This window comes from Poecilia reticulata, chromosome 6 (genome assembly GCF_904066995.2).
Source record: "Poecilia reticulata chromosome 6, P_reticulata-male-v2, whole genome shotgun sequence".
Taxonomy (NCBI): domain Eukaryota; kingdom Metazoa; phylum Chordata; class Actinopteri; order Cyprinodontiformes; family Poeciliidae; genus Poecilia; species Poecilia reticulata.
This window is the reverse complement of record NC_088835.1, coordinates 6,322,153-6,338,325: the sequence shown is the minus strand read 5'-3', so window position 1 is coordinate 6,338,325 and position 16,173 is coordinate 6,322,153. Positions and strand designations below refer to the sequence as shown.

At 38.9% G+C, this 16,173-nt stretch overlaps 1 protein-coding gene across 1 annotated transcript in view; it reads left to right on the top strand.

Moving 5' to 3' along the window:
* Positions 1–16,173, top strand: part of pik3c2a (phosphatidylinositol-4-phosphate 3-kinase, catalytic subunit type 2 alpha) — a 49,259-nt gene that overhangs the window by 11,136 nt on the left and 21,950 nt on the right. The window contains exons 3-8 of the mRNA XM_008410783.3: positions 3,112–3,203; positions 6,154–6,314; positions 13,413–13,533; positions 15,346–15,457; positions 15,586–15,665; positions 15,739–15,802. Coding sequence (XP_008409005.1) covers positions 3,112–3,203; positions 6,154–6,314; positions 13,413–13,533; positions 15,346–15,457; positions 15,586–15,665; positions 15,739–15,802 — 630 coding nt within the window. The remainder of the gene's footprint in view (positions 1–3,111; positions 3,204–6,153; positions 6,315–13,412; positions 13,534–15,345; positions 15,458–15,585; positions 15,666–15,738; positions 15,803–16,173) is intronic.

Here is a 16,173-nt window from a genome sequence, read left to right as displayed (position 1 = left end):
TTAATAGAGCGCATGATAAAAACAATGAAGATGCATTTAACAGTGTTTCATCATCCATTTGTAGTCCTAGATTTCAGTTTATCACAGGAAGCGTGACTTCATTAGCTATCAGATACTTCAGTTTTGAAAGCAGTAGTAGTTCTGCTTTAAGGCTACTTGCTTCCCCCGATATAAACTTTACAGTTTGTTGTAGCCGATTTCTTCTTGGCATCGCTTTGCTTGGAAAATGGCCCGTTTTGAACGCTACCAAAGTCTTTTGTCAACATGATCTGCTGCCTCTACCACGACGTAGAGGCAGAGGATCACCGCTGGATTATCCAGCGTTCACCGTTGGATAAACCTCAACGGTGATGTTGAGGTTTATCCAGACGGCCTTTAATACCTCAGCAGAGGAGGGTGTTTTTGTTTTCAGAGTGTCGACCTCTTTCAGTTCCACCCGTGGTGAACCCGATACCCGATGAGACTGATTGGAGGGAAAAAAAGGCTGTTTTTCACAAGACACTTTACAGTGTGTTTGCTATTGCTGGCAGTAAATGTGTAACAGGATAAAATGATAATATATTACACCCCAGACGATTAAAGTGCAACTTCTTTCAACTTTTTCTGCAGAGCCTTGTTTTGTTCTTTCTTTTTTTATCCAAGTGTGTAGCTGGAGTTTGATTCAACGTCCAGTGAAAATTGTATTTTCTTTTTTTTTTGTTAGAGCCTTTCGTTTTTCATTACTAAATGTGGAATTAGAAAAAGCTATTAATTTTATTTTTTTTCGTCTTAGACAGTATGTGTGTTACTCAGGCTCACTATATATGTCTTTTTAAAACAATTTTAGAATTTTTTATTTTTTTGCCGTTGGGGAACTGTTAAACATTTTGTTCAGCACAGCAACAATATTTCTTTATTTCAATTTGGCTAAGGATTTGCATAGTAGTTTTCTTCTGTCATCTAAAAGGTTGAGTTTTCCAAGAAAAAGAAATACCAGGAACATTTGTGCCATTTGTTAAGCAAGTCTTGGGTTTTTATTTGGTTGCCTGTCACGTTAGAGTAGAATTTTACAGCAAGTGGATCAGAGAACCCGAAAGTGATCAGTTTTTATTACAAATTACTCAAATAGTCAAAATGTAAAAAAAAAAAAAGTAAAATAATTTTTACCCTCTTTTTTTGTCTTGAAGGCATTCACCGCAGTGTTCTAGGTTGAAGCCATGTTTCCTTCATGAAACATTCGGATTTTGATATATTTGCTGTTTTTCATGTTCCATTTTATTCTTTAAAGACCTTGGAGACTACACCGGTAGGACTAGAACTACATGGTTGATTCATTTGTTGTTAGACTGAGAACTTGAACTTCAGCCTTTTTCTTGATTGGAGGCATTGGAAGAAAACAAAACAGGAAGTCCAAAAAACAAGATTGCATTTCCTCAACTTGGCTGGGAGTGTCACATTTACTTTGTGAGTCTCTGTTTGAACACACATTCCCACACATGTTCAGAGAGGATGCTCACATACAAACTGTCACCGCAAAAACATGGACAAGAACTCCATCAAACATGGAAAAAAAAAAAAACTGAAATAGTGGACACAAAAATTGCCTAATTATGTATAAAAATGCTTATTTGGATCTACTCACGGAATTACTTAGAACAGGCTGTGGTCTTTATGTTGCACAGTGCGTTCCTGATTTTACAGTCAACGTTGTGATACGTTAGCGGACGTGCAGAGAGAAGATGAGAGATTTGTCAGTGTGTGAATTTAAAGGAGCTGTTCCCATGACTTCAGTCTCGCCGAGTTCCCACTCGGTGTCCGGCAAAAATAAAAAATAAAAAAATGGTGTGAAACATAGATGGGCCTTTTTGGTGCTTTACAATGACGCATCAAGGCTATTCTGATCTCAACCATAAAAGCTTCTCACTTCATTATCATTTTTGAAGAATCTCTTGTGGTTTTCTTGAATTAAAACAAACCTTACTGATTTCCCTCTGCTTGCCTCTCATTCATTGATTTCTTAATAACACAACTACAAGAGTTGCTGAAAGGTTTGTTTTTTTGCATTGTGTCACATTAAAACCAGTGATGTGTCGATTCACTTTTTTCACTTCCGATACCTGAGGTTTAGTATCAGCTGATACCGATTTGAAATACAAAAACAAACTAGATTTGACTTAAAATGTTTCTTCTTTTTAAAACAGTCTAGAATAGTTTTTGATATATGGATCGATACAGATATTAACATTGGTTTGGTACATCTCTAATTAAAACCACAAACTTCACTGTCTTGTTTGGGACTTTACAAAATGAAACAGTTCTGTAGTAAATCCAGCCTCTGGTTGTTAAATTCAGCTTTCTACCAAATCTATCATCAATATTCACATTTGTTTCATCCATTTTTCCCACCTCATCCCTCTCCATCTGTGCGGCTCTTTCTGCCTCATTTGGGATGAGGTCTGACCAATTTTTCAAGCCGTGACTGAGCACTTTTGCTTCCCAGGAAGGGGCGGAGTCTTTGCGCGTCTCATTTCCTGTGCCTCAGGAAGTGCATTCCTCAGCTGCTGACAATCAGACGGCAGTAAAAGACAGACAGTGTAGTTGTGATTTCTCTGCCGCGGGCCAGCCTCCAGGAATCTCTTAGAGCAATTCCAAAGAGTGTCGTCTCAGGATTTATTTCTCTGTGTGTGAATATGCAAAATTACGTATTAGATTCTTTTTCCATACCTTTGATAGCCCTGCCTTTTATTTTAAAACCTTTCTTATTGAACTCAAGGTGCACACCCAAACATTGTTGAGTTAAGGTAGCGTCACACAGACACAAAAGCTCTAAAGATTTATGGTTGTGTTTTTGTGCTCCTTCTGACTTGTTGATTGGCTCTGGAGGATTAATAGCATTGAGGTGTTTCTAATAAAACTTCCCCTTCGTCAGCCTTTGAACTCATTATTGCTATCCTGACATTTGCTAAGCTCTTTTGAAGAACCATATACTTAAGGACATATAAGATATAAAGCATTTTAATGATTTTTAACCCTCAACAATCCAAATTTTCCTTCCAAATTTATATTTGTGTATTTTTTTTTAAAGCAATTGTTCTTTTAATTCTAATCTTAGTGAATCCTTTGCTTGTTTAGGGAAAGGGGAATGGTTTGGTGAAGAATGCTGTGCTGGAGGAACAGGACGCCCAGAACCTGGAGATTGTTGCGTTTTGTGAAGACTTGGCAAGGTAAGCTGGATTGTTTCTACTGAGGAGAACAATAAACCTGTCTCTGGGCCGTTACAAACTCAAACTCGCCCATCTTCAGGCGTATATGAACCTCAGTGACATTGCACTCTCAATCCGCAGAGTTTTAAACGAAGTCGGTCCACTTTTTTCTGGTTTTTCATCTTTAAGATAGCGGTGGGCGATTTCGACATAGAATTTTAGTGTGATATATTGAGGTACTATTCTGATAATAAATATTATAAAAAAATACATATTTTTATCTTATTGTATGGCCGCATGGCACAGCATTCACAGTGCCACAAATAGAAATATTCTTGAAAAGCATTCCCATTTTAAATTGGCTTCTTCAGGACACAACTTACATAAAAAGCTGTGAATTATGTCACTAAACGGCACACAGTAACTTTATTTAGTCTTATTTTCAAATTCACAGATTGTTATTGAATCAAATGTAGAACAAACAGTGGAGAAAATAGCAAAAATAAAGTTTCCAGTAATACTGTCAGCTTTGTGTGTTTGTTTATCAATAACTGAAATTTACCATAATATAAATTCTTGAGACTTTTTTCACAATAAACAATACAATAATTGTATTATTTATGATACATTTATCGTATTGTTTATACAATAAAATTATTACATAATTGTATTATCCAAAGAAGAAAGTAGTCTCTATTCCGGGAGGATTGCTTTCAGGTTCTGCTTGGAATGCTTCCTTCATGGTTTGGGAATGTGTTTATGGGAATTTTTGACCATTCTGCCTGGAGGTCATATGAGGTCAGACTCTGATGCTGGCCTCCGCTTGAGCTGATTCAGAAAGTGATCTGTTGAGTTCAGGAATCTGTACAGGGCAATCAGACTCTTCCCCTCTTAACTCACGTTGTGCACCGTCACGTTGAAACTGAAAGGGACATTCCCAAATATTTCCCACAATGTAGGCAGCATGTAATTTTCCAAAATGTCTTGGTATGCTGAAGCTCTAAGAGTTCCTTTCACTGGAACTGATGGACTCAGCTCCTGAAAAACATTCCCCCATCATTATCCCCTCTGCACCAAACTTTACGTTCGGCACTAGAGCCGTTCTCCTGGCCACTGCTAACCCAAACTCCTTTGGACTGCGCGACAGGTTCACCACCTTTGTCTCTCTAGAGAACACATCTCTCCAGTAGTGACATGCTTTACCTCTACATCTGATGCTTTGCGTTGCTTTTTACACTCCATCCCAGAGCTAATGTCTCATGAGATTCAGTTTTTGATGCACTTGATGCCTCTCAAAGTCCTTTAACCAGAATGAGTTGCTGTGTCTGATTGTATCAGTGGAATTCACTGAGCTTCTGAGAGCAGCCCATTATTTCCCAGATGTTTGTAGGAAGTAGTCAGCATACCATGGTACTGAGTTGTGTACACCTGTGTTCATGGAAGTGACTTAATGATTGAATTTAATGATTTGGATGGATGAACCAATATTGGTACAACATATCACATCAAACACCCAAGAAAATGCTTGTTGTAAAGTTTCTGACCAAATGACCCGTCCCACAATTGGCAATGGCATTGCTGCTGTTAACACTTTTCACAACCTTCTTTTGGCAGCAGGACAGCACTTAGTCTTTGACATTTCAGGAGGTTTGAACAGACAGGGAGCTTGTTGACCGTTTGGCACAGTTTCTCCAGAGTGTCTAAAACTTTGACTCCTTTCAACTGCTCTCTTTTCTCAGCTCAACCCAAACATTTTCTATAGACGTTAGGTTGACCATAGAAAACAGTTGGGTTTCTTTGGGTCTATTAAAAAAATCATCAAATTGGTTCATTTTTTTATGTTGAATGAGTCATTGTCTTTCTCAAAAGACCCAGTGATGATCTAGTTTCAGTAATTTGGCTGAGCTCAAAAGACATTTCTTTTAAATTTCGTGAAAGGTTTGAGACCATGCACTCTAACAACATTCTAAATTCCTTGGGAAGAAAAACCAGCCCACAGCATTACAGATCCTCCACCATACATAACAACAATCTATGTGCTTTGGGAATATGAAATGCCCAGACACACTTCAGCTTGCTGGCATTTGTAAAACAAGAGCAGAGATAAGGAAGACTGTTGGCTTCTGTGGCTGTGCAAGGCGGTTTCCACCATGTGTATTAATTCATATGACGGTATATTTGGTATTTGATCTACTATAATATGCAGGTAGAAGCGCTTCTAGAGATATTTGGTGTCTGAAGTATCAGACTGGTCGTGACATTTCACAATGCGTTTTTCATACTAGAAATATAATGCAGATTCTTTCTCAAAGCGAAGAAAGTGTCCTAGTGATTCTCCCGCAGTATGACGGAGAATCATACTGTCATTGATACTAGATTAACTGGTATCATTCTGCTAATAGTCTGAAGTAAATTTCACTTAAATTAAAAAAGTAAACAAAAACACCCATGGTTTAATTAAAGCTTTTCACCTTTTGTAAGTGAAGGCCTGCTTCTGGATGCACACGTGCTCGCTTGATGACACGTTTCCAGTTTAGTTCATCTCCGGGATCCGTACAGAGTTTTCTTACCACAGTATTTGGTTTGGGTGGGGTGACGATGAAGCCGTGCTCACGGAATGTACTTTCACTATGATCACACCGTCAACGCCCAGCCAACGTCTGGCAGCGTCACCGCATCCCGGGTGGTCAACAAAAAATGGCTTGCATAGCTTACAATTTAGAGGAGTGCAAATGGGACAAAAGAGAACATTTCTTGCCATTTTCATTTTCTAGCAAAGAAAAATATCCAGTCAGACTTTCCCCATGATTCATCCAGCAGTCTGATCCAGATCATCTGATTTATACGGCTGGCTGCCTGGCTGGCCTTTGTTTCCCTTTATGTTATATTTTCTGTTTTCCCCACTGGGCACGAAAACCAAAACATAATAAAAATGCCTAAAGAATCTCTTTTGTTTCTTTTCCTCCTGCAGCCTACGTTCCAGATTCCCTCACGACGACATCGGGACCAACCCGGGCTTTGTCCTCAGCCCTGTCATCGCCCAGAGGGAGAGCGGACCGGACAATAACTGCTCTGTCAAAGTTTCCATTGAAATCCCTGAATCTCAGCAGCCTGTGACTTTCACCTGTGATGGTAAGCATCTGACAAGTGACTGAAAAAAACCAACAAAAACAACAAAAAGTATTATTTTTTATTTTATTTTACAGATTTTGAAAAGGGGAAGTATGAGTTGTGCTGTTCGCCCTTACAGCAGAATATTGAGATGGGCATGGGATATATGCCAATTTTTAAGTAATGGACATTCTTAAAGAAACAAAACAGATGTTTTTTTTTCTCTTACATTTTATAGGGACAGTATTAAAAAAATCAACTGTTTTGAGCTTTACATAACATCGTGTTAAAATATTATTCCCTCATCAAAAACATACCCGAAGTGTCGCCTTGATTATTTCATGCATGTTTGAGAAATCCTCTAATCTCCCGTGGCAACCATTCAGCTGTGCAAAACGCCTGATTGCACCTAGCCCCGCCTCCTCGTTCCTGCAGTTTCCGACCCTCTGCCCGACTTCTCAGTGAAACGCTGGTACAAACATTGTGAAAGGGTTAAAGGAGGAGCCGTGTTGTGATGACTTCCTGAAGGCGGAGTTTTAGAAAGAGCAGCAGTTATTAAAGAGACAGAGGCCCAATTTTGAGGCGTCATATTAGGAAGTCAAATTTCTCTGAAGTCATATTTGACTCATACAGCATTCAGGGTTTCCCCCAGAAAACTCGCTAAACCCGGTGGTCGGGGCGTCGAGGCGGTCCACCGTGTTTTTGTATTAAAAGATGTTAAGTTGAGAGGAAATATAAAAGTATTACTATGTTACGGGAAAACATCTCCAGTGAAATGCTATTTAAACCCACAACTATACTAAAAACATTTAATCCAAATTAAAGTCAGCGGCTCCATCAGGCCCCCAAGGGCTTCAAGGGCCCCATAAACACTAATACAGACCACAGTTACATAAATGTAACACTTGTTTATTGATATTGTCAATGCTGTTAAATTTTATTCAGTTCTTTAGGCATACATAAATTAAATGATTTTTAATTGTTTAACATTTAGATGCAAGATTTTAAGGAGCTGGCAAGTTTACTTTGTGAAACTTCAAAGAACAATATTTATATACCGTATTTTCCGCACTATAAGGCGCACCTAAACCTCAATTTCCTCAAAAGCTGACAGTGTGCCTTATAATCCGGTGCGCCTTAAATATGGACCAATATTGAGCCACAACAGGTCTAGCAACTACGGTAAGCAGCCGCCGACTTCATTTTCCCCCGTAGAAGAAGTGCGCGGTGCATGCTGGGATAGTCGTCAGAACGCTCGTTTGTTAATAAAGTTTGATAATACATTTAAAGCCAGGGGGGGAGGGATGGGGGAAGAGAGACACAGACTGCGGCGGCAGCGTGTCGGTTGGTCTGTGTTACCCAGAAAGTAGTTGGGCACAATATTGCAACACCAACACCGTGAGTGAAACAATGACTGGGCAGCCTACTATATAAAGTACTTGGGAACTACTTCTTTACAAATGTGGATGTGTAATAATAGAGTACGGCACAAATTGGCAACCCAAACTGTAGCGTCTATTCTATGCGCCTTATAATGCGGTGGGCCTTGTATATGAAAAAAGTTTTAAAATAGACCATTCATTGAAGGTGCGCCTTATAATCAGGTGCGCCTTATAGTGCGGAAAATACGGTAGTTGGATTGTTTTGTTACCATAGCAACAATCTGTTGCTGTGAGCTTAAGCTTTGAATTTACAAATACAATTATAACTTATTGCTTTTTAGGCTTGCCAATTAAACTACTCCCTTCTCCCATATTTCACTAAATCTAACACAAAAGCTGTTGGAGGTGCTGGTATTTTAGCAACAAAAGGGGCCCCTAAGTCAAATTCTGCTCAAGGCCTCATACAGCCTTGGACCGGCCCTGCATGATGAGGTAATCTGCTGTACTACGCAGCAATGGGTACGCGCAACAAACGGGAGATTTAATTCAGACTGCTAATGTGGCTTTAGTAGCTCTTCCATTTCGTGTTTGTTGAGTTTTTAATCGTCACAGAAACTATTTTGGTTGGTCGAGTTTATGGGATGAGTTTCTCAGATCTCCTTGCGGCCGCGTGCATTAACTCTTAAGTAGACAACGCATTTGATATGGTTTGATGCATTGTGTAACCGGAAAAATAATACTAAAAATTAGAGATGTGCCGATCAGGTTTTTCCCTGCCGATACCGATCACATTATTATTTTATTTTATTTTTTTTTTATCATATACACTACCGGTTACATTATGTGGAAAAAGGAACCATGAATTCACCTTAATTTAGACAAAAACTTGTTTTTAATAACTTTTTCCAAGAAGAAAACTAAACAAAACAAGCATTGTGCAAATTGTACTGCTATCAATAATACTATCTTTAACAGACTGATAACATATGAAGGCTCTGAAGAGGCTAAATAATGCAAAGAGCCAAAATAAAACCTCTCAAGATTGCCAAAAAAATTCAAGTATAAAACTTAGCATTCAAAGGCAAATGCAGGTTCCATTACAATAAACAATCCTGAGTTACTGAATGAAAACTTCCTGATAGCATGGCGGCTAGCTGATTACTTCTAGTTCTGATTGGCTGTTTCTGACTGAGCGGAGTAATTATGCAGAACAGGGAGGAGATTGATTATTTTTTTTAGAGATTATCTGTCTCATGTTAGGACAGCAAAAATTTTAATACTTATGTAAAATGTATTTTTTTAAGTTGGATGCTGCGGCTTTAAACAGAGGTTCGGTGTGAGAGTCACTACCAGGTGGAGCAGAAGCAGCGCTCCGTCTGTGAAATATTACTACCTGTAGCGCGTAGCAGCGGTTCAACAGCGAGAGCAGAACCAGTGTCTTACATCGCAGCTTGAAGACTTAAATAATTTTGCGGGTTATTTGTTTAGCTTTCTGACCGTCGTGCTAATAATCCGAGTGAGTGTTTGTAGCTGTGCGCTGCTTTACCTGCTATCTGACCCTCTGTATATCTTTTTTTACTGCAGTGAGCCTCGATGTAACCAAACTCCGTCAAGTATGGCATTGTTTTTATGTCGTATTAGCTTTGTTGTGTTGATGCACAAAAAATTTGCTTCGTTGTGTTGAGCGCGAAAGCTCCTCACCGGGCTGAACCTGCATGATGAGGTTAGCGCTGCTCATTATCCACAACCGGGCCAACCGGGACCACAGACATAAACTTTACAGGGACGACAGACACAAAGCCACACGCTGGGCAGCGTTTTGAGATGTAAATGCCGCATACAATTGTTCGTTCACAAAGATAAATCATTCTCACCACTTCCCAACACGCACCTTTAAATTCGCTATGAGTTATTCCTGCGGTTCACATAGAGCTGCGCAACCGGAGCTAACGCGGCGGGTTTTAAACTCTTACCTAGAGTTCTCCAAAGGATCATAATTCCTCACAGTAGGTTTATGTAAATATCCATACAAGTCATCCTGTGTCCAGTTTGAGTGAAAGGAGGCGCGCGCGATCCCGCTGAGGTAAAGCAGCGGCAGCGCGCGAGGCAAAGCGCAGAGGCTCCAGCTGTGTGATTAGTCCGCGTGCTATTGGGTTTAAATGCATAAACTATAAACCTATCTATTATAAACCTATCCTTTAGGAATAAATCTGCTCTACTAGTGAAATGCTAAGAGCAAAAGAGAGGCTTGCAGTCCGACTTTAAAAAATATATATGTATATTGTTTTTCTTCCTAGTCAGCAGTGTGTTGACCCACATAGTTGATGTTTGGATTCATTTAATGGGACAAAAAATCTTTTTTAGAAACAATGGGCTTCAGTTCTGGCTTTAATGGAAGGAGCTGAATGTTATCCAACAAAGGTCGTTGATTCTCTCTCACAATGGCCGACCTTTTTCTTACCGTTTCTTTTGTATTTCTTGTTTCACCGTCTTTTTAGCTACTGCAGCTGTTTCCTTCTTTGCTTGAAATTGTAGGAGTATTTCAAATGGCTGTCAGTCTCTCCTGTTTTTCTAAATATAAACAGACGTTGATGCTTATTCACACTAAGATAGTAAGTTACTGGTTAAGAGCAAATTAGGTCTGGTAATTAAAGATCTTTGTGGGTTTTTTTTTTTTTTTTTTTTTTTTTTAAGAAGTCTGGCAGAAAAGATTGGGGGGCAAATCTTGGGCTGGAAAGTAAAACTCTGCTGCCTTCTGAGGATTCTATACATATTGTGGCTGCAGTTTAAAGAAGAAAGCATGGCAATAAAACGAAGAAGAATGTTGAGCGGGGAGAAGTTGGGAAATTTGGGAGACATGAGTTTCTGACAGTAAAGCTAAGGAAAGATTTGTGGGAAGTTTGGTGAAGCTGCACATAAAAACAATTGACTGCATGAAGTGAATTCATAGAGAAGACAAAACAATGTTTGGAATAAGACACAACTATCATGTTTCCTCTAAGTTCTTGAGATAAAAACAGGAAAGACCGACTGATATGTAATATTTAAATGCTTTATGTATTATTATAAAAAAGACTTTATGTAGTGATTCATCATCTGATTAAAATGCCATAGGAGGCTCTATATTTGTATTTACTTGCAAATCACAAGTGATCTTAGTAGAAGGCAGGTGTGGGCAGCATCATGGTACTGAATTATGAATAAAACATGTTGACATGTTTTTTGAAAAAAAAAAAAGTTTTACTAACTCATACTACTTTAAGTAATAGGTTATGAAGTTCCGCTACTCTCTCTTGAGTGAGATTTCTATATAGTTTACCCCTAAACTAAAGAATGAAAAACAAACTAAAATGCATGAAACATAGAGACAAACCTGCAGTTCATGTTAAAGTGAGACTTCTTGTGCGTACGTACTCGCGTACAACTTTGTGGTACTCTAAGTTAGTGGTCCGCAGCACAAGTTGTGAAATTGCTCTTGTATGAAACATAAGTAACAGAGGAACCAAGCTTCTTTCTGTCTTGATTTTGCTTGGACTGTCTGTAGACTAAATGAAGCTTAAATCACATCTTATATGAAATATTGCAAACCTCTGTGTTCATACTTCAAGAGTGACACGTCTCCCAATCAGGAATCTTACCTGAAACTCTTGTACTTTATGTATATAATTTGCTGTCGGTTGTTGTGGTCCTTCGGCTCATGTCTGCCTCCATCTGTCTAAATGTCTGTGTTTGGGTGCAAGAGCTGCTCCGGAATCAGAAATCTTTGTTTGCTTTGTGTCACGGTGGAATTACAGCCGTCCGTTTTCACGTCTTTATAATGTTTGCCTTGTAGATTGACAAAGTGCCGAGTGACTTCTGGCTTCACTTGCCCTCTCATTAGCTGCCTCATGAACCTGGATCTGAACTCCGTCAAGACATTTATTTCATTGGTTATTAAACAGCTACTGTAGTTGATTTATTCTACATCCTGCTTACTCCTGATTTAGCCAGTGTATTGTTTTTTTTTGTTTGTTTGTTTTTCATTTCATTTATGTTAAAATGTTCATTCCTTTGTGAGTCAGCCAGCGCCATTCCCTGGCTCCCATGTGCGAAAAATTGACACAATGAGAGACAGGAAATTTCTCGTTAAATCACAAAAACACTCCTCTATGAACTCTAGCGGAGTCAGGCCCGGCCTTATGTTGCAAGAACGGTGTTGGCAGCACCGTTCCTCTGAAGGGTGGTGTTCTGTTGTTGCTGGAGTCAGAGGTGGTCTCCGCTGCTCGTCGATGCCGAGCCAACAGCTGAAATGCTTCCGGGTGCGAGCCATCTCTCTCTTTGCCGTGTTTGTGTGTACTGCACGTCTGACAAAGTGGATTAGCAGCAGAGTAATCTGCAAGCATGTCGGGTTACACTGCTGCACCCAGGATGGTCGCTGACATCTCATCCCTCCCAGTCAGTGAGATTACAGGCGTTCTGGTGAAATGTCTGTTTATTACAGAGCCTAGTTGTTTTTAATAGAAAGTACTTGTCCAATAAAACCTGATTTAAAATTCAAAGAAGTGGTTGAGGATGCACTGATCCACTTTTTTCCACTGCTGATACCGATATCTGAGGTTTAGCATCAGATGATTCTCCCGATACAGAAAAACAGTGCGGCATTAATTTAAACGTTTCTTAAAAAAAAAAACACACACAGATATAAATGTACTGAATTACAAATTAATGTGATAACTCTGCAACAGTACAGAACACTTAAATACACAAATAGCTTAACAAGTTTGGTCATATGTAATAACGTTAATTTGTTCAGCCAGTCCATTTAGGAATATATCACCATAAACTAATCATAAACTAACAAAAACAATAGGATGACTGCGTTGGTCAAAAATAAACCGTCTTACAAATGGTTCAGAAAGTGCAATTAGGAATTTACATTTAATGTGAAATAAATGATGAAGCATGACATCCCACAGAGCACAAATCGTAGAATTAGACTGAATAGATCTGCCCTTATGGATCCGGCACATTGTCATAGATGCCCAGTCTATAATTTTATTCAATAACGAGCTGGATACAGATACTAATATCGAATCAGTGCATCTATAGAGATGGTAATTTATTTATTTTATTTTTTTTACCAAAAATTGACAAAAAACAATAAGCTGACTGTTTCTCTATTTATTTTTCATTCACTGTTTTACTCCTAATTGCACTGATTGAACAAATTAAAGTTGTTTTTACATGTTTGACCAAACCTTTGAAGCCATTGATGTATTTAAGTGCTGTACTGGTGCAGAATTATCAGATAAATGTGTAAATCAGTACATTTATGTCTCTGTTTAAAAAAAAACAAAAAACAGCAGACTTAAAGTATATATTTGTTAAGTCAACTCAGCACTGTTTTTCTGCATCGGATCGGTATCAGCTGATGCCAAACCTCAGGTATCTGTATCGGAAGGGAAAAAAGTGGATCAGTGCATTCCTAAAACTTGGTTGTACCTTTTTGCTGGCGTAACCAGAGCTACTTGATACCCTCCAAAAAACATTTTGGACTGCATTAAACAAGCTTCAACAAACATATATCCTGCTATATTAGCCAATCTTAAAATTAACAGGTGATATTTATTGTGGTTCAAATTGTTCTTTGCAGAATTGGTGTTGGATACAATGATGTTGAGATATCCGTACGTTGCCCCCGTCCTGCTTTCCTTATCTGAATTCCTGTTTTCCCTCTGAATTCCTGTTTTCTCTGCAGTGAGTTCTCCAGTGGAGCTGCTGATCAGTCAGACACTCTGCTGGGTTCACGATGACCTGGATCAGGTGGACTTCTCCAGCTATTTGCTCAAAGTGTGCGGTCGGGAGGAAGTGCTGCAGAAGTGAGTGTTTCCGAAACCGTAACGCATCCGGCAGCCCAAGAAAGCTCTCCCCTCCCATGGAGATTTATGGGACTTTTATTTGTTTTTCTTATGTCCTCCTCTCTCTTTTTTGCGTCTTTCTCTTACTGTGTCGCTCTTATCTCTGGATCCCCCCACGTCCTACGCAAATAGGAATGGTGGATGTTTTTATATTTCTTCTTTTAACCTCCTCCAACGCTTATAATCTGAGATTCATGGGAACTGCTGCTTTCCTTAGCAGCACTTACAAACCACAGTCCACTGAACTGTGTTCAGTCGAATGCTACAAACATTACATTAATACTATTGGAAACAATTACCACAAAACCTTAAAGAAGACTTACAAATAAGACGTTTCAGGTTTCTTCAGCCATTTTCAGCTACTTAGTTATCATTATTTAAATGACAATCATTGTAACACCAACCCTCTCAACACTGTTTTGGTCTTTGCATTTTATATAGACATCTGAGTAAATAATGTAGTGAGTAGGAGTGCAGCCTAGCTCATGAGATGAGGCAGTATACGACGTTCAGTTCATGGAGGTGAGACAAGAGAGTTTAACTATATTTGTTGGTAAAGCATAGATTCCATTTTATGGTTGTCAATAATAGAGTTGAGATTTATCTATAGAAATCTGTTTTCAGTGTATAATGGTGATTCTCAAACTGTTTCCAACACTTCTCTCCTCAGTACAGTTTTGACAGATGTTTTAAAACCGTAGTAAAGCAGAACCTTGGACTTCGTCAGGTAGTTGTTGTCATAAGAAAACCAACATAAAAAAATCCTTTCTGTTTCAACTTGGGTTTATGGACAGGGTCCATGTTTCCTCTGAAGTTGCTCATTTTCAAATGTGGGAATATTGAGCAGAAGCTCCCTAGAATTTAACATTCAAAGTAGGAAAGTTTGAGGTTTCTCGCCTCCAAATCCAAAATGTCCATCTTGCATGTAAAGCTTAGTCTGGTGACCTGCACCTTATGTTTCTGACACAAATACGCAGTACTGTACAGTCTCTTTTTGATGTATGTGTGTTTGAAAGTGCAAAGTGAAAAGCAACCAGAAACATTGTTAATCTAAGCTTTTTAGTTAAATCAGGTAGTCTGGTCACGGATCAGATCAACCAACAAATCCATCTGGTTTTCAAACTGGGAGCAGGAAAACACTTGAAGTTACGTTTAAATGTGGTTTCTGGATCAGAATTCCTGATTTCTTTTACATCACACAAGTCATGTGATTAACAACCAGATGTTACTATTGGCAGAAAATGGTGAAGAAGACAGGAAGCTGTTGGAGAAGGATTGCACGGCACATTTTTTAGCGACTTATCACGTGAACAAATTTATTCACATGTGATTTTAATTACATTTCTTACTAATGGAAACACCGCAATTGTGAAATTGTTTTTTTTTGTTTGTTTGTTTCTTTTACATTAATGGAACTTTGTCAGTTTTCTACACATTTGTAATGGAAACCCAACAGGACTACTTGGAGTGTACTCAGGACATACTTTCAAAAAGTTAAGAAATGAAGTGAAGTTCAAAGGGAAACTAGGCTCTGGTTCAGATTATTTTTTCCCTTGACGGTGCAATTTAATTTATGTCCATAATGGTAAAATCTAATATTGAAGCTTTTCCACAGTCTAATCAAATGACGTCACAGTGCAGACGAGCCAAGCTAACGTAGCTGACTCTGTTGTTCCTCGTTGGTCACCCATATTGTTTCGGTCCATATTGTTACTTTGGATCTGTAGGACTGTGATGTTTCTAACTCTGGGTCTCTGCCGCCTTGTGCCACAGTAAACACAGCCTGGGAAGCCATGAGTACATCCAGAACTGCCGGAAGTGGGAGAACGAGATCACCTTACAGCTGCTCTCTCACTCAACCATGAGGAGGGACCTGGCGCGAAGCGTAAGTTACTCTTCACAAGTTAAATAAGAAGGTTACAAACGCATCTCACTGATAAACTACCAATATACATTTTGGTGAGATTAAACCCTAATTATCTGTGATTTAATATTTATTTTCTCTCACTGTAGGCAGAAGATGACGCTTCTCAACTCAACCTTGACAAACATCTCAGCCATGTTGATAGGCCTTTTAGGGAGAACGTCACCCGGTAAGAGTCACTCGTTGGTCGGGAAGTAAATGTATAAAGCTGGTTAAAGTTAATCACCTCTGTCTTTTTACAGACAAGGTCTTGCTGACTATTTGGAGGGATACCACAATCAGGTCAACATCTGCTTAGAAAATGAGGTACATGTCGTCCTTGTTTAAGTTTGAAGGGAGAGGCGGGAAATCCAAACCTGTTTTGTCCCACAAAACATTATGAAACAAAACAGTAGGATTTTTCTTACTTATTGAATTAAGGTCTAACGTACTTTTATTTATGCCAAAGGGAAACTAAATATTGTGGCAACTAAGATCGTCCTGGTGAAAGCTGAGCAGAGTAGGGGGTATCATTGGTAGTTTGAACTTCCTCCTTCGCACTCTGCTCTTTGAGTTCTGTTCTGTGTTAGTTTAGATATTATTTTAGCTTTCTAGATGCTAATCAGCTTCTCCCAGTTGTATAAACATCACCTTTATGCCATGGTTATGCATTATAACTGTCTAAAATAAAATAAAAA